This window comes from Diceros bicornis, chromosome 27, assembly GCF_020826845.1.
Source record: "Diceros bicornis minor isolate mBicDic1 chromosome 27, mDicBic1.mat.cur, whole genome shotgun sequence".
Classification (NCBI taxonomy): domain Eukaryota; kingdom Metazoa; phylum Chordata; class Mammalia; order Perissodactyla; family Rhinocerotidae; genus Diceros; species Diceros bicornis.
This window is the reverse complement of record NC_080766.1, coordinates 31,991,275-32,018,844: the sequence shown is the minus strand read 5'-3', so window position 1 is coordinate 32,018,844 and position 27,570 is coordinate 31,991,275. Positions and strand designations below refer to the sequence as shown.

At 40.1% G+C, this 27,570-nt stretch overlaps 1 protein-coding gene across 8 annotated transcripts in view; it reads left to right on the top strand.

Annotated features, from left to right (window-relative positions):
• TIAM1 (TIAM Rac1 associated GEF 1) overlaps nt 1-27,570 on the top strand; it is a 357,972-nt gene that overhangs the window by 269,549 nt on the left and 60,853 nt on the right. For all 8 annotated transcript variants that reach the window (XM_058522998.1, XM_058522997.1, XM_058523001.1 and 5 more), the window contains 6 exons: nt 2,379-2,525; nt 5,126-5,200; nt 7,721-7,891; nt 14,396-14,500; nt 20,667-20,748; nt 26,035-26,121. In XM_058522998.1, the coding sequence (XP_058378981.1) occupies nt 2,379-2,525; nt 5,126-5,200; nt 7,721-7,891; nt 14,396-14,500; nt 20,667-20,748; nt 26,035-26,121 (667 nt within the window). The remainder of the gene's footprint in view (nt 1-2,378; nt 2,526-5,125; nt 5,201-7,720; nt 7,892-14,395; nt 14,501-20,666; nt 20,749-26,034; nt 26,122-27,570) is intronic.

The following is a 27,570-nucleotide window of genomic DNA, read 5'->3' as shown; positions in this document are numbered from 1 at the left end:
TCTCTGCCTTTGCTTTTTGATGTTTATTTATTTATTCATTCATTCAACAGATGTATGTGAGTGCCTGGCATATGTCAATTATTATCCTTATGATTAAGGTTATAGAAGTGATCAACTCCAGCGTTCTTGTCTTATTGGAGCTTATATTCTTGTGGGAGAGATGGATAATAAATAAGTTAGTAATTAAACACGAAAAGTACAGATATTGATGTGTGCTATGAAGAAAATAAACAGGGTAATACGTATTGATATATATACACACACACAAAATATCTATCAATCATCTATCATCTGTCTGTCAATCATCTATCTATCTATCTATCTGGCTGCCTGTATGTATGTATATATGTATCTATTTATGGATAGATTTATATATTTGTAAATATATATATATGAGACCAAATGGGCATTTTTTTCTCTAGGATTTTTACTTTTAACACCATTTATTCAGTGGTTGTTAGCCTCGTTTTGTGATGATAGGCTTAATTGACATTGACGTAGTCCCATGAGGCTATGTGTATGTCAGCATGTTGTAATTTATTCCTTTTGCAAACTTTGTTTACCTTTAACTTAGAAAGTGATGAAATAGAGAAAATGTTTACATATTTAATGTCAACATGTGCCTTTCGTTTTGTGGTTTTGTTCCATGACACCTTGAATTTAACTATAGATGAGAGCTCTTTCTTATAGAGCTTTCCCACCACTGTCTTGGAAACCTCATTTTCATATGCCCTGATCTGGGTTTTCTTATGTGCTAAGCTGAGAAAATACAAGACCTCTCAGCTCCCTCATCTTCCTATTTTCCTTTGGGACCAAAACCTTCTCCCTAACACCCTTGCAGAGAGGCTGTTTAGATTCCTGTTTTTAATGTACGTGGGGGTCTTTGCCAGTCTACCCATGGGGCTTCCAGAGTGTTTACCCTGTCAATACTGAAAACCCCAGAGAGGCCTGCCTTCTAACCAACATTCGGATTGCTGGGGAAGCCCCTTTGGTTACCCAACAGTATTCCATCCCCTAGACTGTTGCCAGTTGGCAGCCATCACACTGGGAGTTGCCCGCATGTGAATCTATGACAAGTAGGTTCCAAGACATTTGCCCCCAGCAACAAAGAGCTGGTGGGGAGGTTTCTTTTCAGGTCCGACCCACTCTACCTCCCGGCACTCCCTCCTTTGAAAGGAGAGCCTGTGGGTGGCCTATTGAGAACTCCTGGCAGAAGTTCTCTTAAGTGGCTGGGACTTTGCTTACCACCTGGACGATAAAGTTCAAGCCTGACTGTTTGTCTGGGAAGGACTTCATGGAGTCCTCACAGAGATTCAGCATCTACTTGAGCAGTTATCACAGTGGCAGATTTAAACTTGGGCTGTTCCTCTTTGAAATATTTGTCTGGGTTGATGGTGTCTTGCAAATATCTCAACAGAGTTTAGCTTCCTTTTTTTGTTTCTAAACAAAATACAACTTTTATTCCCCTTTCACCTAAACATAGGACGTGCAAGGCTAGTAAGGTGGTTTCACCATCTTCATGGACCCAGGTCCCTTCCATCTTGTTGTTCTGCCATCCTTGAAAAGGCTTCTATCTGAATGTCCTAGGCTAGCTAACATATGGACCTTCCTGACATCAGGAAGGAGGAAAGTGAAAGATAATGGAAAGTCCCCTCCTCTTGAGGATGCTGCCTAAAAATTGCAAATAGCCCTTCTTCTTATCTCCCATGGACCAGCACTTTGTCAGAAGCCCATGTCCTGCTACAAGGAAAATAAGTCAACTTTGGGTCACCATGTGCTCAGCTCATTTGGGGTTTCTCTGACTGAGGTACAAGGGAGGGTGATATTGGGGATCACTATTACTTGCCTAATTAGGAAAGTGATTTTATGTAATTCTAAGAAAACTAAATAGAAGAGATTTATGAAGATTAGATTTAATATGGAATCATAGGAACCAAATGTTCTCTTTTCACTGTTTTTGCTGACACTCAGGCACCATATTTCATTAGAATGCAGAAACAGCTCTCTGGTGTTTGGGGAGAATCTGAGTAAAGTATGGCTAGTTTAACTTGATGCTAAAGTTCAAACCTGTGACTAGAGGACATCTAATTCTTGGAAGCATAACATATACATTCTATTACTATTTTATTTATTTTTGCTGATGATTTCAGACAATGATTGAGTCTGCCAACGTTTCATTAACATTTTGAATTCATGAAGGGCCCTCAACGTCTTAGTGTGTATAAGTCATGGATTAAATGCTTTGGGTGTTCGGGTCAGTGTTGGCTGGCATGATGGAGGAGGGATTTTTGAAGAGTGGGACTTAGTGGGGACCTTGAGGAACAGGTGAGTGGTCTTGACACAACTCTCTTGTTGATGTCCCTCCTTGCCGTCCTCAGGTGGCAGCACGCACTGGAGAAACTGGAGTGAGAAGACGTACTCAGGCCATGTCCAGATCTGCAAGCAAGCGAAGGAGCAGGTTTTCTTCTCTTTGGGGTCTGGACACTACCTCCAAAAAGAAGCAGGGACGTCCCAGCATCAATCAGGTAGGTTCCCAGGTGGGTAGAAAAGCAAGCATAGATGGCTTCCATGGCCGCCTCACGTTGTGATGTGTGTGTTCCTTCATTGACACTGAGTGTTATTTAAAATCAGCTAGTTGACACAAAGAAGTTGGTTGTGTTAGATGCTTTTAATAGATAATATATACCCATACCATTGAACTCTGCTATTATTCTATCACCAAGCTCCAGTCTCCCACCTGCATCCTTTCCAAACCCTGGTTAATTACAGACCTTCTGAGAGTGCACCATTCATCCTGAGTCTTCAGAAAAAACCAGAGCTTGATGCTGAAGCCAAGTGGGCACCTGAGCACAGAGTCTTTTAAGCTGCCTCTGGCACTGGATCAAAGGCAGCCTCCAGGGAAATCTGATTGTTTCTTTGTCCTTGACTTTTTGGGTTGACATTAAATGAGCAGTTCCTCTGCCTACCGGTACGAGGAACCAGGAATTGAGAGTGCTCACTCACCGCCTTGATGCCGTTCTACCTGGGTACTGGGGCTTGACAGAGATCTCAGTACATCACGAATGGCACCACCTGGAGTAGCGCAGTGTCAGGCCTCTGATACCCATGTGCTGGGGCCTCATTAATTTTATTCCCTTACTAGCCAAGGCCACTTTCCTGCTGGAGTTACTGCTAGGAAACTCACTCTCCATTGTCATTGTCATTTTCCTTTTTTGGCTTTGAGCAACAGGTGGCTCCAGAACTGCTTCAGATTTTAGGGACTGAAGGGACATGGATGTTTGTCTTTCGGAAGGAGAATGTCCAATATACGGGCTGCAGTGCCTGGAAAGTCAGGCACTGAACTTTTTTGAGGTCATGACTAGGATTGCCAATTTGGCCTCTTCACTCTGAGCCTGTATGCAAAGTGAGAAGTCGATTGACTGGCCCGATAAAAAGATCCCTCATGGGCTGGCCCCGTGACGTAGTGGTTAAGTGCTCACGCTCCACTGCTGGTGGCCCGGGTTCGGAGCCCGGGCGTGCACCGACACACCGCTTGTCAAGCCGTGCCGTGGCGGCCTCCCATATAAAGTGGAGGAAGATGGGCACGGATGTTAGCCCAGGGCCAGTCATCCTCAGCAGAAAGAGGAGGATTGGTGTGGATCTTAACTCAGGGCTGATTTTCCTCACACACACAAAAAATCCCTCATTATTTCTTCTGACAATTCTAGCCATTATTTTACCTAAGAATTGAAATTCAAAAGAGAAATTCATCCTGAAAGCTGATGTACAAAGTCCTTCGCTGACCAGCGTGCTCACCATTTAAACATGGAGGGTCTGTATCCTTGATGGAACTGGCAGGAGACCAGAGGAGCTAATGATCAGAGAGCCTGAGACTGAGCAATCCTGCACTTTGTTCTGTGGTCTGTGGGGAGAGTAGAACATCGAGGTTGCTACCATGCGTTTTGATTCTGTGCAAATCTGAAGAAGAAACTGTTTGGAGGAAAGTCAATATTTCATCAGAAAAATGGCATGGGAGACTTGCTGGCTCTTGATCAAACCTGGAAAAGAATGACATTAATGGTCAGCTTTTCTCCCTTCCTTTTGGGAGGTGGTGGTGTCGTTTTGTTTGCATCCTCTGTCATTGCAGATAACTCAGACCACCGCTATAAATATGTTAGAACTTCGCAGTTGGCAGCTGGGTTTGAACTTCCCTTCTATCAAAAGCCTTAGTTCATGTTGTTCTACTGTATTGGTGCCATGTTATGGTACAGCCCATTGCTACTGAGATATATAGCTGAATTCAAATGAATCCGAGAGAATGTTTTTAACATTTTTTTAAATCAAAGGATGATGTAATGTCTTATAAGCAATTCTTGTTATTTTCTTTTAAAGTAAGAGTTAAAAAAAGTCTTGCTTAGCCATAAGCATACCAATAGAAATTTACTTGTTAATTCAGTACTTGAAATGGATAAAAATAGTATGTTTCTATCTGCCTCATTTGCATTGGGGCAAAGGCTTTTTCTTAATCATGTATATTATTCTGACAGTACGTGTTCAGTTTAGAGACAATACATAAAATTTCTCATGTCCATGTGTTTAGCTTTTGACTGCCTAGTGGCATTGGTACCCTGTTCTGATTTTAGTCATATCTTTAAGTTAGCAGGATTCATTAAATTTCAAAGAATAGACACATTGCTATTTTTTAACTAAAAATCATTTTATGTAGTGTAGTGGTAAAGTAATTATATATTTTCAGGTTTCACTCAACAGAGTATTAAAAAGTAAACTAATTATTATTGATAAATCTGATCAGGTATATGATGCTGTAGCAGAAATTCTTCATTGTGAACAAATCTAGTTCATTGTTTTTGCAAGTTTATTTTCTTTAACTTTAGATGAATTAGCCACATCTGAAGCTAACTCTTTTTTTGAGTTGTCAAAGATGTGAGAACTGATCTAGAAGGAGGAACATGTTTTCATGGCCTGCTACCTAAATTATTTTACCTGCTGTAGGATTTGATGTAGGAGTATCTGAGAACTTCTGGAATGTTCTCTAATAGCCGTGCCCATTTTGCATACCCCTTCCCATGCTTCATTTGCCCTTTTGCCCAGATTTCTTTTTAAGACAACACCTTTGTATCTGCAGGTGTTTGGTGAGGGCACTGACGCTGTGAAGAAATCTTTAGAGGGAATCTTTGATGACACTGTTCCAGATGGCAAGGTAAAACAAAGCACATGTTCCTTTTCTAAAAGTACCACAAATGCATTGACATTATCCAACGCAGTGGTTTCTTGGGATCCTAAAATTAAGTAGACTTAGTATTAAAAACTGAAATGATCAGTTCTTTCAAGTTATGTAATAAGTCAACAAGTGATGGAAAGCAATTTACATGTAAAACTTGATAACAATAAGAACATTCTCCTGCTGATATAACTTTTTTGATACTTATCATTTGAATGTATAAGTTTCTACCTAGAATGTAAGGGGAAATTTGGGTTCTGGGTAGCTGAATTTTTTATGCCATTGTCAATTCCTTTTATATATAGCTTCCATTCCCAAGAGGAGAGTTCTTATTGCCCTCTGCCTCTGCCCACACATGCCGTTTTGCTCCTATTCATTTCAAAGAACTGTTCTGATAGTATGTTCTTAAAAAATATATATATTTGCCTCCCAAGACAAGTATTCAATTAAAGATACACAGATTTGGTTCAACCTTGTGCTTGGATTTAAAAGAGGCTTTCAAACTACTCTGATTGAAGGCCCATAAAGAATATTGAATTTTTTCTAGACCACTTTTTTCAGCTTCTAAATAAATAGACATCTTGAGTTTTAAAGATTCTAAGAGTGATACCAGCGACCTCTTTGTTGGGGGGGTTCTGATGTTGATAACATAAGCCTGGTATAATCTTCTAGTTCTCGGACTCAGAATCAATATGACAGAGTTCAGCTCTTGGTTGCCATGCAACCAAGCAGTGGTGGTCAGCGGTTGCTCAGCCCCACGTTCTAGATGGAGCTGAGCCTCTGAAACCAGAGTGTGGTGGGGAGTTCTGGCTATTGGAAGGGGAGGAGAGAAGAGTGGCCATGGGCAGGCCTTTTCTCCCTTTCATACCCACACTGTTCTTGGATGATGTCATCATTGATACAAAGGTAGCTATCCTTGGAAATACCCATCCATGGCATTCTCTTTGAGCATCTGTCTCTGTTTCTGATGAAATTTGATGAAATTAAATTGCCTTCCCTCATGCAATCCAAGCATAGTTTTTGATGTTAACGTAGCCATTTCTCAAGTTAGTTACTTTATCTTGCATACCACTTTTAATGTTGGGATACCCTCTCCAGGCATACTGGAAACTACAAAAGTTTTTCCGTTGGATTTCTGTGTTGCTTTTTTGTTTTTTCATTTTTTCAAGACACTTCTTTATCCCACTTCTTGGCTAGAATGCGTTGTTCTCAAAGGGCAGTTTAGATGCAAAACTTGAGTAGATCCAGTGCTAAGGGGGACATATTTAATGTGACATAAGGGGACAGAGTGGAAATATTCCAATTATAGTTAATGGGATTTAGGCAAATTGATTGCATTTTGACAGTCCCCTCCCTGGAATTCCATTTATCTGTGAAAGCAACACCATTCAAAGGCAGAGCTGAAATTGTCTTCTTCAACTGAATTTAGTTTAGTGGCCTTTACAAAAATATTTTCCCCATTCAGGGTCTGTTCTTTTTATGTATGGAAGTTGTTACATTACCACTCTCAGCCTTCATTTGGAAATTTGTTTCTTCTTGTAATTTGCTGATACCAGCCTTATTCTTGATACACATTTGCCAGTCAGTGGCCTGGTTATAAACCAATAATCAAGGCTTATTACTTAGCACATATTGAGCATCAATATTTTTATGTTGCCGAAATCCAACATAATTCTTTGCTTATATTACACTGGGCTCCTAATGTTTCATCAGTCTATAGAGTGTTTTCTGCTTTAGCTGTTTAGCTTGCTTAGACGTAACTCAGCTACTGAATGTGTACGTAAGATACCTCTTCTCCCATCCTTACAATTTTGGTGCTACTCCCTGATCCTCAGGCCAAGTGACGTAGAGGATGGAGCGATGGCAACAGCCTAATCAGGAGGCTTATTTTTGCCACGTTGTGCCATAAAGCTCCTCCTCGATGTTCTCTGAACCTCGTCTGGAAATGGAGCTGTCTCTCTCCCAGAGCTGTGCTCGAGGTTGAATGCGAGCACAGATAACGATGCTGCTTGTAAATATGCAGTGCTAGAACATCATCTTTTCTTTAAACATTTCTATGGGTCTCATTGTTGCCTTTGAAACATAACAGCTCACACGCCAGATATTCTTACCGTCAGAATTCACTGCTCTACATTTGAAATGGGTTTGTAGAAGAAATAATAGCAATAAAGCTGAGCTGAATGGATGACCCGTTTCTTTCTTTCTTCCAAGTTTCGGTACCCACTCATTCATGCCATGCCCACTGGTGGATGCTGTGGACCAGGTGTAAGGTCTGCCTCATATGTGAGGTCAGAAATCTTGCTCACCCCTCCCTCCAATAAAGCTCTTTCTCAATAGTTTCTTTCTCTCTCTGAGAATTTCTCTCTACCCCTCAAAACTGCCACCACTGCTGCCCTGGGCCCTTTTCATAGGGCTAGATAATTCCTGTGTGCAATCTGGGGATCTGAGATCATTCAAGACTGACTGTTGCAGCTCTGCTAACTTTATTTCTTATTGTAGAGGGAGAAAGAAATGGTCTTGCCTAGTGTCCACCAGCACAATCCTGACTGCGACATGTGGGTCCACGAGTATTTCACTCCATCCTGGTTCTGTCTGCCGAATAATCAGCCAGCCCTGACGGTCGTCCGGCCGGGGGACACTGCACGGGACACCCTGGAGCTGATCTGCAAGGTATGAGGCTCCTGGGGGTTGTTTTCTTGGAAAGAGGGGAATGCGATGGGGGAATCTTGGAAAGCACACATGGAAACTCAAGAGGCATGTGGGAAAGGAAGTTACTTTGAAGGAAGTAGGAAGAGGAAGTTCGTTTCATTTCAGAGAAGCTTTGAATTCCTTAATGATAATATGAATAATAAATGTAAGTGAATTCTTCAGCTTTGGGAAGAGTGGGATTCTTTTAAGTGGCTTCTTTCAGTATGTGTATTTGATAGATTTGTAATAAGCATATTACATGTTCATTACAAAAATTTTAGACAATTTAGCTAAAGAAGAAAGCAGAAATTTAAGTCCATGCTTACTCAGAAAAATCCAGAAATAACCGCTGTAAACATTTTGATGTTTGTCCTTCCATTCTGTTTTCTACATGCACACACATACACGTGTTAACGATGTCACATTATGTATACTGTTTGTCATCTGCTCTTTAACAGTAGCTGATACCCCACAGGCATCTTTTGGAAAGGGAAAACTGAAATAATTACAAGTTTGACCTCCATGCTGGGAAATTCCTCTTCCTGTGAACACATAATTAGCGTCTTTTTTTTTTTTTGGTGACAAATGACTGAGCTCACTTTCTCTACTTTCACCTTAAGCTGTAGAAACTCTTTGATCTTTTTCAAGATAAACCTGGTTTCAGTTTTTTTTCCCCTTGAAGGGTGGCCAGATAAATGGCCTTGAGCGAGGGAAGGGAAAGAGGAAAGAAAGGAGCTTTTCTTTCGGGCCTGTTTTTGCTTTTCCATAATTAATAGCATTAATATAAGTCTTCTTTAGTAGTCATATCAAGTCTGAGAAGGAGCTGATACTTCCCCATTGTACAGATAGAAAAGCTGAGGCTCAGAGAGCCTTAGTTCCTTGTCTAAGCTCACATCACGGTCAGTTGCTGTGGAAGGACTGAATCCATATCTGGATGCTTCAAACACGGGTGTGTCCCCTGTGCCCAGTGGATGGTCATAAGAGCTGTAGAACACAAGTCAGTCGTTAGGAAGGGTGGTCCTTAAGGGTCAGAAGAATCTAGACTATATTCCTAGGGGAATGAAATGGTCTTCCCTGAGGTCACTAAAGGGAAAGGGAAACTGTTTTCTATGATAATTTGGTCCTAGTAGAAGTTGGATGGATACAATGATGTTTTAGGACCTCCTCATTCAACACAATGGTTTATAAATCCATTGGGGAGTAACTTTCACTACCTCAGCAAGTACTTCAGTTCTGTAATTCTGTAATCAGCAATTTTTGTATTTTTTTGAAAAAACAAAGCACTAGGGCCTTTGTAAAGAAAAAATAGAGTTCGCTATGTGAGTCGGGGAAATGGAACAGTCTGGCTCAAATAAACCTTTTGGGTGGTCTTATGGGGAGGAAAACTAGAAGGGCCATTTGTTTCAGGACAAAGCTAAAATCAGCCTCCGCCTAGGTGTTAAAAATAAATGATCCACTGTTTCATGCTTTGAATACTTCATGTACCTGTGTTCTAGCTTTTTGAAGATAATGGTATTTCTGTTCACATTTTTCATTTTAATTACTTAACAACATTGGTCTATTGAGGATTTCTGCATTCTTTTATTTATAGATTAGCACGATTCTTTAGAGACCCATTAATATTCTGCAGAGCTGTGGGAGTTATTCTCAGAACTGCAGCTGAAGGTGTCAAAAGTAGGACGCTGGCATTTTTTAATAAACCAGACTCTGGAGGGTCCTTCCAGAGAGTGGCATTCCTTTGGAACCTTCTGTGTAGGAACCTTCTAAGGGCCTTACATTCAGTCAGGAATTGGAGGGTAGGTTAAAGTTTCCCAATAACCATGATTGATGGAAACTTGAATAGTGAGTGGTAAAATAGGGATTGGCCAATTTTAGCTACTTTTCAAGCTTTTGCTTTGATAGAAACGAAGGGAAGGAGGAGTATTATTGTCCCTGCCACTTAGAGACCATCTTTAGATAAGGAGTTGGATCTGTTCCCCTATAAAATGTTTATTTCTGTCACTTGAAAGGTTTTTGGTGGCATCATTAGGGCACAAATCCCTTTCTTTAACAATAAAAGGTCATCCCACCTAATTTTCCCTGGATCCTCAGCTCTTTTTCCCAAAGCATGGAAATAAAGACAAAAACAATATGGTGTGGAGCAAGCTTACATTTCACGTTTAAAAACAGAAAATTTTTGTGTGCACTTTAGGAAATTGATGGTCTTTGGAAAAGCATCCATGTAGGATAAATTAAATAGTGTGCTCAGAGCCAGGTGCCTTCTAAAGTTTGTGTCTTCTTTGGAAAACACTTTATTGTGATTAGTGGAGCAATTTTATTCTTAAGAGGGGAAGAGATAATGGGGAAAACAGTTCCACATGTTATTAATGATCTAATTAATGGTGAGGGTTTTTTCCTTTTGGAGGAGGGACTGAAAACAAAGGTGATTGTCAGAATGTCTTGTCTTTTATTTCTTTATTGTCATTGTCAACGTTGGTGATGGATGCTTTCTCTAATATTTAATAATCAATCTCTTTCTTCTGTCTCTTGCATTCAGCTCATTCTCTTTCCTATTCTTTCTGATCCACATCATTTCACATCAGTTTGTCATCTGCCATCCGAGCACCAGTCAAGTTCTGGTATAGTAAATGTTTCAAGATCTACATTTCATATACAGTTCATGTTATGGATGTTATGAAAATGATTGTTGCTGTGTATAGCAGGTAACCATGTTGGTCTATTGGTTTTGGATATATTCTGATCATTGCAATTACCAAAAGAATTGCAAAAAAATTCATTCATGCATACTCACTGATATTATTCACGTGTGACCATGGGATCAGTTTTATTTCCTGCCTTCACTGTGTTGGCCTATGGCTTTGAATATTCTAATAACTGTTGGCATTTAAAAAAAATAAAAGGTCACCTTGAAGGGCGGGATAAATATCTTTGGAAATTCTGTGGTAGTTCTGTGTGTGTGTGTGTGTGTGTGCGTGGATTTCTGTATGTGGTAACTGCATGCTTTCATGTTTCCCTGAGAAGTTTGATTGAAATGGAAGAATATGAAGAGAAATGAAAGAGCAAAACATGATGGATTAGAAGATTATGTTGTTATCTATTTTAATTGGCTCAAACTATTTGCTGAAAAGATCTCTACTGTGTTTTGCTGTTTCATCCATTGGAGTAGATGCAAATAAAAAAAAAATATGCTGACTAAACCAAAAATTGTTCTGTGATAATATTTATCTTATGGTATAAATTTGGGGCTGCATTGCCTCAAAATGAATCAAATGCTCTCTAAATAAGTTAAGTAAATGCACTTTGGAAAACAAATTCGTACCGCTTAAATTTTTTCCTATCTGAATTCCTCTTGAGTTAGGAAATTTTTTCTTGAATGTTTTGCACGTCTGAAGCAGGTGAAATATTTAGAATTACTGTGTTAAAATAGTCATTGATATTTGGAATTCTCTCTGCACAAAGATGTATTGTGAACATGGTGAAGTGTTTGACCTGCTTTGATATTGACTTGCAGATATTTGAGGAGCATGAAATTCTTCTGGAGAGTTCTGATGATCTGATTTAGTTAATTCATATTGATTTTCCTTTTATGTTCGACCAGCCGTGACTAACGAGGGCTTGTAATTGAGAAACATTTACCAAAATGATGAGACACACTGATATATTGATCCAAAATCTCATTTTTGGGGGTAACTATTTATTGACCAAACTAGAGGCTCTAGGTTACAAGCAAGACCCTTATAATTTTTATGTTTGTGGCATGTGCTCATTTTTTTTTTTTTTTTTTGGTGAGGAAGATCAGCCTTGAGCTAACATCCAATGCCAATCCTCCTCTTTTTTGCTGAGGAAGATTGGCCCTGGGCTAACATCCGTGCCCATCTTCCTCTACTTTATATGGGACGCTGCCACAGCATGGCCTGACAATCGGTGCGTCAGTGCGCGCTGGGGATCCGAACCCGCGAATCCCAGGCCACGGAAGCGGAGTGCGCACACTTAACCACTGCGCCACCTGGCTGGCCCCCTCATTTTTACTTTTTAAAGTTATCAAGACATTATTGTAACTTAAAGAAGTTTGGAAAATATGGTAGTGGAGGGGAGGATGGCAAGAATAATCCTTATTACCATTGTTACGTTTATCGTCCTTTTGTTCTCTTTGCTGTGTTAAACAATCTGAGGGAGGTACCTGGACAATGGCTCTGGCTGTTTGTCATTCTCTGCACATCTGTGTAAATGTTTTCAGCACAGTAGCATTTCAGTCATGATGAGAATCTCCACAGTCTTCCTCAGGACCACCTTAAGATCTTACGTTCCTGACACTGGGCCGTGTCTCTCTCACACTGAGGTTTCACGAACCAGAAGCTTCCTAGGTGAGGTTGCTATTTGGGTCTGATTTCCAGAAGGCTGTGTGTTTAAGTGGCGACCTCGCTGAAAGTGTCCACAAAGTGTTTATTAATGATGATGAAAAGGTTTCCAAGTGGATTTGTTCCTGTTAACCAAGACCCTACGAAGTTTCATCTCTCTCTCGCTTCCACCTCAGTCGGAAACAGATGGTGAACCAAAATTTTTTGCTTCTAATTAAAAATTTCAGTGAGGACCTAGGTAGATGGGAAGCATTTGCAGCTTCTATCTCCGTGAAGGAAACTTTTCTTGCTTATCATATCACCCACAATATTATTCTTTTGTTGTTGTGTTTGTCTCAGTGCCTCTCCGACAAGCAGTACGTAGCCCACTTTAAAACTTCCCTGTTGTATATCTCTCTGGCTTACCCATCTACCCCTATATTTGGCATTGACGGTCTGGGTCTGTCAGACACTGAGCATTTGGTCTCTAATATAAATAGTGAAAGCCCAAAGGCCACGTGCACAGGAATGTGTCAGCTCAGTGGTGCCCATGGTCACACAGTGGGGTTCAAACTCTCACGTTACTCAGGAGAGGATACAGGTTAGAAGGTCCCAAGATACACTGATAGAAAACTTCTTCTTTATCATTCCACTAGGTGTTCAGAACAGACTCATTTCCACTTTCTGAAAATGTGTTTCTGTGATGATGCAGGATGCCTGTCTTGCATGTATATTTATTTAAAAAGCGGAACCATCAGTACCTACCTCTCTTTTTCTGCACACCCCTTCCCCACAGCCACACACACTCCTGAAGACTGCATTTATGTTTTATTAATTTACATATTTGCAGTGCTTCACACAGTGTCTGGCATACTTGAGAGTTTGTTAGATGTTAGAATGACTATTATTGGAATAATTATTGAATGTTCTTAGTTTGGCCTTAAAAATTGCCGGGGGGGGGGCAGGGTAAGTAGAAATGGTATTCCACCAGTGAAAAATTAATTTCACTTATTTTGAAATAATTCTCAGCAGTAGAGCTTTTGGTGTGAAGAGATTTTATATTTACTTTATGAAAAATTTCAAACATATAAGAGTAGAGAATATCATAAACTCCTGTGTGTCCATCACTAAGATTCTATAATTATCAAATGATGTTTCATCTATTTTCTAACTCTCTCCCATCCCCTGCTCTGGATTATTTTGGAAGTAAATTCCAAATTATCTTTATCTGTTAGTAGTTTAGGATGCATCTCTAAAAGATAAGGATACTTTTAAAAAATGACTTAATTTAAACATATCTCTCTGGCAATATATTTTCATGTTGCCATGTACTTTTGAGGACCATTTTCTAACTTTTTCCTCTGATCTTCTTGAATGTGTGTTGAGGATTATTTATAAAACTGTGTTGCCACCATTGCTTTTTTGACAAACTTAATTCAAGGGTGACTTTCTAGATAGAAAAAAATCAGTTGACCCATCCTGGACCACTGGAGAAGGCCTGGAAATTTCAATCCTTAACTATTTTAGAATTGTTTTCTTTGGGCAAGTCATTCAGTGTGTTTTCAAAGTTGGCCAGATGCCCGTCTGCACTGCCCCCAGAGGGAGTCTCACTCAGGGTGTATATAAATAAGGCTGAAATCCAAATGCCTTGTCTTCACACTGACTTGCCTGCAAATGAACTGTTAACAACTGTCCCAGTGTCCCCATGTGGTTAGAAAAACAACTTCGCCTGGGCACAGCTTTTTTTCTATCACTGTAAATACTTCCTTGCCTTCCTTGTCACTTTGCTTCTTTAATCACCTATGTATGTTTGGAATTATTTTTAAGGGCCTCTTTGATCTGATGGATTTGTTGCAAAACCAGTGTTAAAGAGCATCATGAATCAGAAGCAGAAGTGAAGATGTGACTCAGTTGTTTCCATTGAATCATAAGATGCCCATGGAATATTATTAATATGTTCGAGGAAAATTATTTTAGGGTTTGGGTTTTAGATGTAAACCTTTTAGGAAGTATAGGAATCTTACACTCCCCACCAGTAACAAATCTCAATTATTCTTGGGAATACATGATAAAATGTCAGCGGAGAACTAATTACTCCTGTTTACTATTGAACTGACATTTTCTTTTCTTTTCTCTTCTTTTGTCCCAGACACATCAACTGGATCATTCTGCTCATTACCTGCGTCTGAAATTTCTAATAGAAAACAAAATGCAACACTATGTTCCGAAGCCCGAGGAGGACATTTATGAGCTGGTAATGTTTATGACTGTTGTCCAAGTACATTCTGTAGGAGATTATTTTTAAATTATATGTGTGCTCATGCTAACTGTGGTTGGTGAAGTAGAACAAATTCTAAAATAAATGAGCCTCATTCAGGGTTCTTAAGTTTGTGGAGATGGCCTTACTTATCACTATATTTCCGCCGAGTGGAAATGCCACCTCTGTTTATGCAAGGAGTGATGCTGTGCTATCATGAAAAATTGAAACCCAGAGCTGACTCTCAGATAGAATTTTAGTTATTATTCCTAGCTTTCCTTACAGCTTTGACAGGCTTTTGTTTTAAATTGGTGACTTGAGGATCAGCTGGCTGTTGTCAGAAAAAAAGTACCGAGTCCAATTTTGTGTGACTTCTACATGCCTGTCGAAACTGATGGGTCAAATCCTGTTGGGTGAAAAAGCGGCCAATTATGTGTCCCCGGGAATTGTATTTATATAGATTCCTGGGCACACTTATATGTGTTTGAGTTTCATTATGGGACTTTGGTTCTGAACTAGATCTGGATTTTTATATTGGCTCTGTTGTTACTGACTATGTGGTATTGGCAAAAAAAAAAAAATGAGGGGATAATACTTAATTTCTAGGATTTTGCAAAGATTCGAGATCATGGTTCACATAGCAGATGCTCAATAAATGGTTGTTATGGTAATAACATCGTGACAAGTTCCTTTTTCGTTAGCCAAGTGGTGCATTTTTCAGTTCCAGGAAAGAAACATTTTGGGAGAAAGAGGCCCCGATCTTGGAGTTTGTGCTTCTCTCTCTGCACTTAGTCATTCCTCTGGGGGCCGCCGAGCTGCTTGCCATGGATCTGTGAATGATAACAGTATGACATCAGGCAGGGTTTCATCACAGAAAGCAGAACTGAAAATTTAAATCTGAACACTCTCTTTTTGAAAAGGGGAAGCGTGATTTAAAATTTAGTAGGGAATGTGGTTTTTAATCATCTTTTTTGATGTTTACTTTATATCCAATGAAAGTCATCGATTTTAAGCACACAATTCCATGAGTTAACAAATGTGTGCAGACAGCCGTTTCCAACTCTGCCATCATAATGTAGCACATTTCTGTCATCCTAAGATGTTCCCTCGTGCCCTTGTGTTTTTAACAAAACATAAGAGAGGGTGTGTTTTTGTAATGCTTTTATTGTGCCACGCTGATAGAAGATAGAAATGACGAGTCCATTTTCAACTGTCACCTAAATCAATAAATGTTAACAGAGGAGGGTCCTTTTAACAGTGAGTGGCTGCTTTATTTTTTCTCTGGCATGGGGAAAAGCCCTGACTTTGTGCTCTCTGAGTAGAGGAAAGAAAACCCCTTTCCTTACTTAGAAAAGGAAAGTACATTGCTGATAACACTGGAATAGCTATTAGATCATATATTTTGCATCTTGGGGTTAATGACTCTTTCATACCCTAAGTGATAGAGTTCACACCTACCCAGTTCTCCTGTCCTTCATATCTTACACATAGTAGGTGCTTGAGACACATCTTTTGAAATTATATTGACTCACTTATTATTTTTTAAGTCTTGGCCATTGTATGGTCTCATCTAATATAGGAGACTAAGTAAGATATGCCAAGCTTAGTCTGTTTGTATCTACAGTTGCTGTATACATATTATAATTTTTTTTAAAAAGAATCTAAAATACAGAGATACCATGGTATTCTTTCTTGCCCTGTTGCAGAAGGTCTCCAGCTCATAGATCCCTAAGAGAGCAAATGCCGTAGTCTTACTCACTTGATTGCTCAGATTGCAAGTGAGTATTACTCGCTTGTACCTCTATTTTTACCAAAATTCTTAACTTTTTTATTCTTAGGATACCTTTGGCAGCCTGGTGAAGCCTCTAGATTCCCTTCGCAGAATAATGTTTTCAGCTGCATGAAATAAAATACATAGGATTACCTGTGGCCCAATTATGTTGAAACAGTTATCAAAAATATTTTCAAATTGTAGATAATATATGTGCTTATTTATTAGCTCATTAAATGGTAAGACCCAGCAGTAGGTCTAATAGCTACCACTGTTTTGAAGTAGTGAAGAGCGTAAATAATATTTTGAGATATTAGCAGCATCTAGAATGATATGGAAATAACTGAGATTTCTCTGTGGCAAGGTCACAGGCACTGCTAATATTGCTATATTTGTTGCCTACATCCATTTATGATGGAAGGAAATGCTAAGTTTCAGTTACAGGTTAGTGAATATAAAGATGTCATTTTTTTCCCCCACCGTCTCAGGTCACAGACCCCCCGAATTCTATCCGTGGGTCCCTGCTTACCCAGTTCCTGCTTTAGGCTGTTAAGCTGGGTGTAATGTCACTCCAGGGCCGGGGGTTTTGGAACACAGTGTTCCTGGATGCTTTTTTAAGAGTTTACAGATTTCAGTTTCTTGTCCCTTACTCAACAAACGTCAGACTGCACATGGTTAATTGGTTCCCACAGCCCACCTCCATGTTATTTTTGATGGACTGGGGAAGCTCACACATGTTCAAGGTCGTGTCCTCAAAAATGACTCATTCATAGATGATTGTCCCGAAATATTTTATTCACTGCCATTGTTTAGTCAACTATTCTTTAGTAGTAAGGTTGATAGTTATTTAGCACAAGTGCACACTATATTTTAAAGATCTTTTGGGGGGAGGTCTAGTATGTTTATTTGTTGGGGCAGAGGATTCTCTAGCTTATGAATGACCATGAATAGTTAGTCATCTACTTATCTGCTTTACTGGTTACTTTTTAATATAAGTGGCATTTGGCTACTTTTCTATAGTTAGTTGGTTGTCGGGTCCAATCCATGGGATGATAATGAATATGGAAGCACTGGTTTGTCTTCGAAAACCCATATTAAATGTGTTTTTCTTAACATGACAGGTGGGAATAAAGAGTTTTCAGAAACACTGATCGATGGATTTATTCATTCATCCAGCAAATATTTATTTAGCATGTATTGTGTACCTGGCACCATACTAGCTGTTCTAGGCACTGAGATACACACAAAAAATCTCTACTCTTTGTGGAAACTACGTTCAAGTTTGTGGAGACACAAAAACATGTACATTTTTTTAATATAAAAGCATGTAAATGTGTAACACTTTAGGGGATGTTAAGAGCTCGGAAAGAAAACATTAAGGCAAATGGATGGAGAGAGATGGGGCATCCGGAAGCGGGCTGTGCTTCTCTTTTAGATGTGATGTTTGACAGGGAGGTGAGTGAAGTGAGAGAGTCATAGAGGAATTTTGGAGGAACGTGTTCTAGGCCGAGGGGACAAAGCTGGGTAAGACCCTGGCAGGGGAGGTTATCGGTGGCAGAGGTGGCTTCCTTGTGTGTTAGGAGGATCAGTGGGCAGGGTAAGCGAGTAGGCTAGTGGGAGTGATGGAGATGTAAGAGATGAGGGAGGCGGGGAGCAGAACAGGCCCTGTGGGGCGTAGGTGAGTAGAGACCTCTCACCTAGAGGAAGGACGTTGTTTGACTTGTGTTTAGTAGGCTTGCTGTGGCTGATGTGTGGTCAGTGGACCTTAGGACATAAGAGAAGGAGCTGGGAGAGCAGGCAGGAGGCTAGTGGGCAGTAGTTGAGGCAATAGGTGATGGTGACTTGGACCAGAGCACCCAAAGGAGACATGGGTAGAAGTGATTGTGATTTTGTGATGACTCAGGTACCTGGCTAATCAAATTATTTCCTAAAACCTGATGATCTTTTAATCTGTTTTTTGAAAAGAGGGAAAACATACACCATCATTTGTGATCGATTTAGTAAAATGTGTGTGATACTTCTTTGTTAAAGATGTTTATGTATAAAACTAGTAAATTTCAAAATTTCTAGTTTTAGATATTGTGGTTGCATTGAAAATATATTTTAGGGGCCGGCCCCATGGCTTAGCGGTTAAGTGTGCGCGCTCCGCTACTGGCGGCCCGGGTTCGGATCCTGGGCGTGCACTGATGCACCGCTTGTCCGGCCACGTTGAGGCCGCGTCCCACATACAGCAACTAGAAGGATGTGCAACTATGACATACAACTATCTACTGGGGCTTTGGGGAGAAAAAGGAGGAGGATTGGCAGTAGATGTTAGCTCAGGGCCGGTCTTCCTCAGCAAAAAGTGGAGGATTGGCATGGATGTTAGCTCAGGCCTGATCTTCCTCACAAAAAAAAAACCAAACAAACAAAAAAGAAAATATATTTTAAAGCACAGACCTTTCTTGAAATTTTATATATTTTATTAGAGCTTGTTACTATACTCAGTTTTAGTCAAATCAGCCTATAGACTGTCGCCCAGGAGTCTGTCTATATTATAGGAAGTTATCGTCTGAGACTGGTAAAAGTCATGAAGACTTTCACACCAATTACAAAGAAAAGTAGGAGGTAGTAGTATGAAAGAATAAGAAAGATTATTCATAAAGCTATATGCCCTCTGGATCTTTGGAAAACCATTTAGAACTTTCCTGAGATGATTAGAACAAACAGTGAGATACTGCCATCTAGGGGAAGAGTTGGCTCTTGAGGAAATTTTAAAAAGTAAAACTACGACTCAAAATAAGTGGAGGTGAACACACTTCATAACATTTTATTAAGCATTCCGTGGCGTTACAAAATAGAGTGTCAACTTTATTGTATTTGGTATTTATAATTTTGGTGACTGTAATTTCTGAACTAAAGAAATTAAAGTGTTATAACTGATTTCTTCTAATTTCAGAATTTATTTGAATGAAAAATTTTTTGAAATACAAAAAGAAATCCACATTAAGTTATGCCCTAAACACATTGCATTTGGCGGAAGTGGCATTAAATTAGGGTGTTCTAGAGGATCCGGGCTGTATGGTCAACATTCCTAGCCCCTGCTCCCGTTTGCTTTGTATTCTAGCGGCCTGTTTTCCAGGCTCCTGAATCCTAAGCATCGTGCTCACCTCTCCCACCTCTCAACTGCCCTAAGAAAGTGAAGAGAAAGAAACTGGCATTCTTTTCTACTTGCCTGGGTAAAATTATTTCTGGATGAATGAGTGAGTGGTCAGAGATGGGGGCAAGTTTAGGTTACCACCAAGACGTCTCTTTAGTGCTAAAGGACAGCTTCTTGTCGTTGACCTTGACTCAAAATAGATTTTCATTTCAAAATTGAACAGCAATTTTTAAATTCCTTATGAGCCTTTAATACATTTATTTGTTTTGGAATTTTCATCATAAATTTTGGAAATGGCTTTTGGCTTGCTTAGCCGAGAAGAGTGTTTCTCTTTGGTACCCCTAAATTCCACCAGGAGGCGCTGTAGTGTAGTGGAGAGAGCTTCAGCTCTGGAGCCAGGGAGACCTGGGTTCAAATCCCAGCTCTGCTCATGCTATACTGGCTTTATGACCTAGAGAAAGTACTTTCTCTCTAGCCTTATCATCTTTATTTATAAAATGGGGTCACAGTTGTCTCAGAGTGAGTATGAGGGACAAGGGCACAGGGTGACACTTTTATAAGTTATTGTCCATGATGATGATGGGTCCAGACATGTGAAAATGAAGTAGCAATTAAATTAATTGAAAATAAAGTTTCTGATATGTGAACTACACGTTTCTCTTATATCTTTTTCCAGGCTTTCTAGAGCATAGATTATTTATGTACTTAAGTTTTCTAGCTAATTTTGGTGAAATCCAGTGGCTGAAAGAGAATGTCCTCCATTTATATAATATATTGTCTGTTTCAATGCTATAATTTGTCTACTTATTTGTGCTACTGTGAACTTTTTGGGCAAAAATGGTATGTGATCAGAAGAGAATGGAAACACAGAGATTTCTCCTGTCTCTATGGATCCCATGTCAAGATCTTTATAATCTCTTCCTGATTTTAATAGTTTTTTTTTGCCAATACTGGAGCTTTTTGATTACTTTAGCATTATTTTTCAGGTCTGTGATAGATATACAGTGGGAAAGGACATACAGAATGATGTTGAGGAATTATTTAGAAACTGGAACTGTAGCTAAGTTTGGAAATATGAGTTATAAGTTTCCACTTTGCCTCTTAATGAGGACAGTTCAAGAAAAACACTGGGATGTGAGGAGAATTTGCTTTCAAGTATCAATTGTGAAAAAAATAGATTTGCAAAAGGATGACTATTCCTAATAAGTTATTTATAATGAAATCCTAATTAGACTCCTCTTTTTAATTTTCAGCTGTACAAAGAAATTGAAGTTTGTCCAAAAGTCACTCAGAACATCCAGATTGAGAAGTCAGATACAGCCGGTGATAATTATGGTACGTGTATTTTTCTTTGATCTTTGGTGTTTTTCAGGTTAAAGCAATTCCTGTGTAAACATGCACTTATTTACAATTCAATAAAATGCCTTTGGGGCCTATTTAAAACCAGATAGCATATCTGGCTTCTGTGCTGTGCAAAGCAGCCAAACTAGGAAAAAAAAGAGATATTTACCCTGAGTATGACGAAGACTTCGGCTTTCAATTTCATGGCTTTCATCACTGGGGTTCTACTATCATAAAAAGGAAATGGATGTATTGGGAGCACATTATTTTATATTATGATGTATCCTAGTAATGAAGAAATTATCCTTTCACACTCCCAAATATGTACATTATTCTCTCTTCCACCAAGAACTGCCCCCCAGTCACACAGGCCATACTAATTCCCCCAGCACCAGGCTGGGACAATGTGTGTGAAATGTCTACCAGGGAAGCTTGTTAGAGACTTGGTGCACAGGGTTTTTATTGGAAGGCTGGTCCTATAGGCACCCTCTGCCTAGCGTATACCAAAATTCCAGACTCTAAGAAAGCAGGTGCATAAAAAGCACGTTGTTTATACAAATTTTAGGTGTAATGAGCCATGTTAGGGTGTTGGGAAATCTCCGCAAATCCAAGTTTTCAGATGCCAGCCAGGGCCAAACTTGCAAGCAGGCCTTTCAAAGAACAGCAGTCAGGCCCGCTCTGCTAACGCTTTTCTACACAGCGTCTGCGTTCTGGTATAGGTAAATATAATCGCTTCCATATGTGTAAGACTAGTCTTCTTCGCATTACACTGTACAACTTGAATACTAACAGAGTTGGTGCTTGAGTAAAATATGTAGGGAAGTCCATACTGTGCGACATCAGTCGGGACTGGCGAGGTTAGCTGCAGGAGTGACAGTCGCCAAAGCTCAGTGGCTCAAAATCGTGACATTGACTTCACATATTCACCATCCATCCATTTTGGGCTGGCTGGGACTCTTTCTTCGTGCTGTCCTCACTCCAGGACCCAAGCCTGAGCCGCGGCTACCTGGGACGTTGTCTGTCTCTTGGCAGAGGGGAAGGAGAGAAAGTGGTGAATCAGCTGCCACCTCCCTCACAGTTCATTTGTCAAAGCAAGTGTCATGGCCACACCTACCTTCAGGGGGCCGAGAAGTGTAGTCCTACTGTGTGCTTGACGGAGGGAAACTGGAAAACCTGGTGGAAAGATGTCAAGGCTACTATGTGTGCTCACTTGCAATTTCTCTCTGAATTAAGTTATGAAGCTTTTTAGCATTTGAAAATCCTCAGACCCTTTACTGAGCAGCAGGATGTTAGATTCCTTCCACAGCTTCTCCCACAGGCCACCAATCCGCATCTCAGCATGCTCGTGAGAGTGTTTTGGCTTAATGAAGAGAACTTGATTTTGAACCCCTGGCCGCTTCCGTGACACCTTCACGCTGTTTACTTCTTGACCTTAAAACTAAAGACATCATAAAGCCAGAGGATGTTTTTGATGGCAGAGGATAAATGTTTATGAAAGGCTTATTATGCAGCAGAAGCGTGACCTCAGTAATTAAAGTGGTAATTGGTAGCAGGGCTATAAATAAGGGTCTGGGTCCTCCAAAGTCAGATGCGCCATGATGGTTACTCTTTTCTCTTTAGTTTGCTGAATTTCTGTTGAGTAAGGGTAAGCTGTAGCAAGAAGCGAGAGAGGCTGGATTTCAGAGCTCTTGGAATGGAACTCTGAGATTGACTGGTTTTTAGACTCAGAAATAGAAATTGGGCATAAAACCTCTATACTGTTTATATTTTCTTATTGGAAGTGCTCACAGAACCCGTTTAGATTTCCACACTGAAGGTGTTATAGGGCATCAGGCATCAACCTGGAAGGTATTGTCAACATTGCTTCTCAAATTACCTGACATAAAGGAGCAGGGTTTTTTTGTTTTATTTTAATTTCCAGTCTGTCGTGGACCACCACTACTTTTATACAAAATCCCGTGCTTGGAGGTTGTGGCAGTGTCCACAGCTAGGTTCTCAATGCTTAGTCTCGATTTCTGTCCTTACAGTACTGTCAGAAGCAAACTGTCTGTACCAGTTCCTCGACTTCACTTTGGAAATCTTGCTGTGCACGGCTAATAACCTCAGCGAAACCATTTATTCTCAGTGCCCCGTTCACGTCGGCATAAGCTGTTCCAACAGCATCTTGATTGAGAGATTAAAGAGTCTCCCATTCCTAAGAGACCTGGTTGCCTCTGACCTCAAAAGCTACCAGGATTCTCAATTCAGCCCGTCTGTATCTAACATGAGCACCTTCTAAGTGTGGCTTCCCACTATATAGCGAGTTCAGTGTATGTAAAAGTTACTAGTACACACCAACACCCCAAAATCTATGAACCAAATGCTGCTTTCTATTTTAGAACACTTTAGGGAGGAAAACAGGACTTAATAATCCAAGTGACTGAATGAATTTAAAGATTTAACACTTGCTTAATTTTTCCTCTTGCCCCTCCCTCCACCTCAGCCCGCAGGGCACTGTCAGGCCATACTGTTGACATTAGTTTCAATAGTTATGTGATGGACTGAGCACCATCCCCTAGGCTGTCTTGAAGTGGAAAGAGCCTTCATTTCAGCAACCAGGTGTTCCTTTTTCTTTGGGGACGTCTTATGTTGTTATATTTTTGGTCGTGTGTCCCCCTTTTGTCATTGGTTCTGTACTTTTCTCACTTTCTGAATTTCGCTGTATCCTGGACTCTGATTTTCAGTCCTTCTCTGTTGTTTATTTTGTTGTCCTGGTTTTTTTTTTTTTGGTCATGAATTTCAGTATGAGGAATCTTCTGGTTGTTCAACATATGAGTTTATCTTCTTGGTTTCTTTGCTTAGTTTTAGTCACTTCCTTCATTCTCAAGATCATTATTCCAGATGCTACTGATGGTACCTCCTGGTCTTTGTAACTGAAGGCCTTCTGATGGGGTCGGTACATTGGGTTTATGTTGAATAACTCCCTCTGCTCCCTCTTGGCAGTCATTTTGGACTGCATTACATTTGTTTGCTGGGAATTAGATTGTTGCTATCCTATTTAAAAGAAAAGAATCCTGACTTGGCTGATTAACTGTTAAAATCATTGTGTGCTTTATTGATCTCAAAATAATCCAGCAGTAGGATATTTAATACTTTCTTTTTATTTGTTAATGTAGGAGATGGTTATGATCGCCTCTTTCTCCCAGTGTGCAAATTGTTGGCATCTTGAAATGGAGGCTGCTCCTTGGGACTCTTGACACCCTCAATAGTGAATGTGCACAGCTGAGTGTGGGCAGAGCTGTGTTTCTGAACACTGAGAGGAGCTCCTCTTTGCCCGACCCCTAAATGGGTGTCCTTCAATATGAATTCCAGTGCAGAGCTAAAGTGCTATTTACATTTGTAAATTGTTGGCTTCTATTTGAATGATCTTCCAAGAGGAGCTTATTGCCATCATCGTGTCTTCAGTCCTCTTTCCTATGATGGAGATTTCCCCACTAACTTGTGAAGTCCAATCTGTTTCTCAGATCCATACTTGGACCCCAGCTGCCCAGTGCAAATTTCATGGTCACTTGCTGTCTTCGAACTGGATGACTCCCCACCTCTCCATCCCACCCTTGTTATTACCTTCTGGTTATTAAAAAGGAAGACCAAGAAAAGGAGGAATGCAGCAAATGAATACCTCAGCCGTCTCCATTGACTTTGGCTTATGGTGACTTGTGCTAGGCTCTCAACACATCGCCTGTTCTGGTATCTTCCATTCAAGCAAGCTGTTCCCCTTGCACCCCATCAGTGTGCTCATTTTATTTTTAATAGAAAAAATATTTAGTCTCAGAACTTTATAGAATGGTAGCATTTTAGAAAGGAAATGCCTGTATTTTAATGAATTCTATCCCTTCTTTTCTCTTGACATAGCCCTTGATTCTGTATCTGTTCTAACAGATAAAAGAAGAAAAAGATTCACTCCTGAAAAGCAGATAAACAGACCTAACGTTAAGACTAATGTCACTTAAATGGTTCCTGTATAAAATTATTTTTATATGAGTGGAGCTTCTTGAAACGTAATCTGAAAGTTATGTTGCTATAAGAATGGAATTCAAAATAAGAGATTAAAAATAAAGACTTTGGAAAGTCCTCAAGGCGTGGCCTTGCGTTGTTCCCCATCTGAGGGAGTTATGGTACCAGAGTGGGCGATGGCAGTTGGCAGATTTGCTTACGTGTGGTTATCTATTTCCTGGTCCTAAACAAAAAAAAACCATACTCATTATGACATGGCCTGAAAAGTCTCAGTGACTCCCTGGGCCCCAGTCCCGTAATTAATTATTCTATTTTGTTGCTGTTTGCTTGTTTTTTTAAATCACTCTTTTTTTCCTCTGCTTTTACCTTTAAGACAGATATCTATATTATGGGATTATCTTTCTCCCAGAGCTGAAATCATATCAGATCTTTACTATTGCGTTCATTCTCATTGTCCTTTTAGGAATAGCTGCCAAACTATTTTATCCTCAGGGAAGGTAGGTATTGGTTGTGGACATTCCACTGATTGATCAGAAAAGAGTTTTACATTAGACTGTCTGGCAACGGGGGTGACCAGGGCTTGTAGCCCTAGGATTGGGAGCACCCAAGATCCTCAAACCACTTAGAACCTTGGGGCCTTGTTCTGCCTTTTTTTCTGAGGGATGTAGCAAAGCCTAAGATTAATTAGCTAATGGGCTTTGAGCTCTGGAAGCCTGGATAAGTATAAGATAATCTTATGATCAGACACTAGTAGAATGTGAAATCAATCAGTTTCAATATGAAATGGGATTTGTAAAGTGAGTTGTTACTTATCCTGGTTTGCAAAATTTTATTAAAGCAGTGTCCATATGGATGTACACGCACCATACAGTTGTTCAGTTGTAGCATATCCTAGGACATAGATTTGCTGAAAAAAGTTGAGGGGACCCAGATGAGATAAGCTAATTGTTCTGTATTGTGCCGTGGAAGAAACAATGAAAAGGGCAAAGCTATGGCATTTACTAGTAAGCAAGGTAAAACAAAATAATTTTCTTCCAGTTGAGTTGATAGCTAGGTGGTATAAAGATAGATGTACCTGGTAATATTAATTTTTACAAGTAGCGACTTCTTTTAGAGTGATCTAAAAATGTATTTTTCTGCCTTGTAAAGCAATATGAACAAGGAAAAACAATTGCTCTGAACTGTAGACAAAACATTGAACGTACCTAGCTCACAGCAGGTACTTCCTGTTGTTTGCTAAACACTCAGATGGCGTGAGCCCTACCATTCTGTCTTTGTGTTTCGTAGGGTTTTCACTTTCTTCTGTGGAAGAAGATGGTGTTCGAAGGCTCTACGTGAACAGTGTAAAGGAAACTGGTTTGGCTTCCAAGAAAGGTAAGTCATTGAGTGTCTTGTCTGTCTGTCTGTCTCTCTCTCTTTAATTCCCTTTTGGGTTTCTCTGGTTGGTGGATGAGAAAGATATGTCCAAAGGGTTCATCTGTATAGAGTGTTTGAATGTTGTCTCGTTGAAAACCCTTCCAGAGAATATGGATATTATTTCGTAAGCTCAGATGTGCAAGAAATGTCATATTCTTGGATTTTAAATCTGATTCTGAGCCCATTTCCATGGGGCTGGTGGGATGTTGCAATTGAATCATAATTGGTTGTCGTTCCCCACCATCTAGGATGGTATGGAGGTCCTAGGGGTCTTCTGGGAGCAGAACGTTTGGGAAGACCCCTCTGTGTTTTGGTCTATATTGGTCAAAGCTGATGTTAGCCATTGCCTGAGCCTGCAAAGCTCCTTCAAAGTAGATGTTCTGTTGCTTCCATTCATGGAGGAATCTTTGCAGAAGTTGAGAACCTAGGGGTTGAGGATCTAGCCTTCTTGTGCCCTTAGAGAGCTCTTCTCTGCTACACCCTGCCTGTAGCTCTACAAGAGCTCATAGTGCAGTCTAGGCTACATGTGAAACCCCCACTCTCCATCCTCTTTCTACTCTGAGAGAATCTTTCAATCTAGATTTTTTTGCTTCCTGTCTTAGTTTCCTAGGGCTACAGTAACAAATGATCACAAACTAAGTGATTAAAAACAACATAAATTTATCCTCTTACAGTTCAGGAGGCCAGAAGTTCAAAATCAAGGTATTGGCAGGGTTGTTTCCTTCTGGAGCCTCTGAGAGGAGAATCTGTTCCATGCCTCTTCTACTGGCAATCCTTGGCATTCCTCGGCTTGTAGATGTATCACTCCAATTTCTGCCTCTGTCATCACATGGCCTTCTTTCCCATGTGTCTCTCTGTGTCTTTACATGGCCTTCTTATAAGAACACTAGTCATTGGATTTAGGGCCCACCCTAATCCAGTATGACTTCATCTTAATTAAATCTGCAAAGACCCTATTTCCAAATAAGGTCACATTCTGATGTTCTGGCTGGACATGAGTTTTGGAGGGACACTATTCAGCCCACCCTACTTACCATAAACAAATTGGTCCAGGAGATAGGGCTTAAAGTCCACCTTTATTTCATTCTCCTTGCTATGGAATTTTTAGTTTCGTCCATGCAGTGGCAAAATAACGCCTAGTGAATATAAAAGATCAACACGTCTGGGTCAGTTGTGCTTAGAAGTAATGTTCAGTTAGAGGCCTGCTGAATGGAGCACCTGGGAAAATAATGGAATGCCTACCATTTCCACTTCCATCCATGTTTTGCTAGAGCTTAGTTCTGGATGTTCATGGCTTACAAGCTGCCTGTGCAGGTTGCTTTGCCCTGTGCTGTAAGCACTGGAAAAGTGCAACCTGCAGACTTGGCTATGCACAGAAATGGCAAAGTTGTGACAAATGGGAAATAA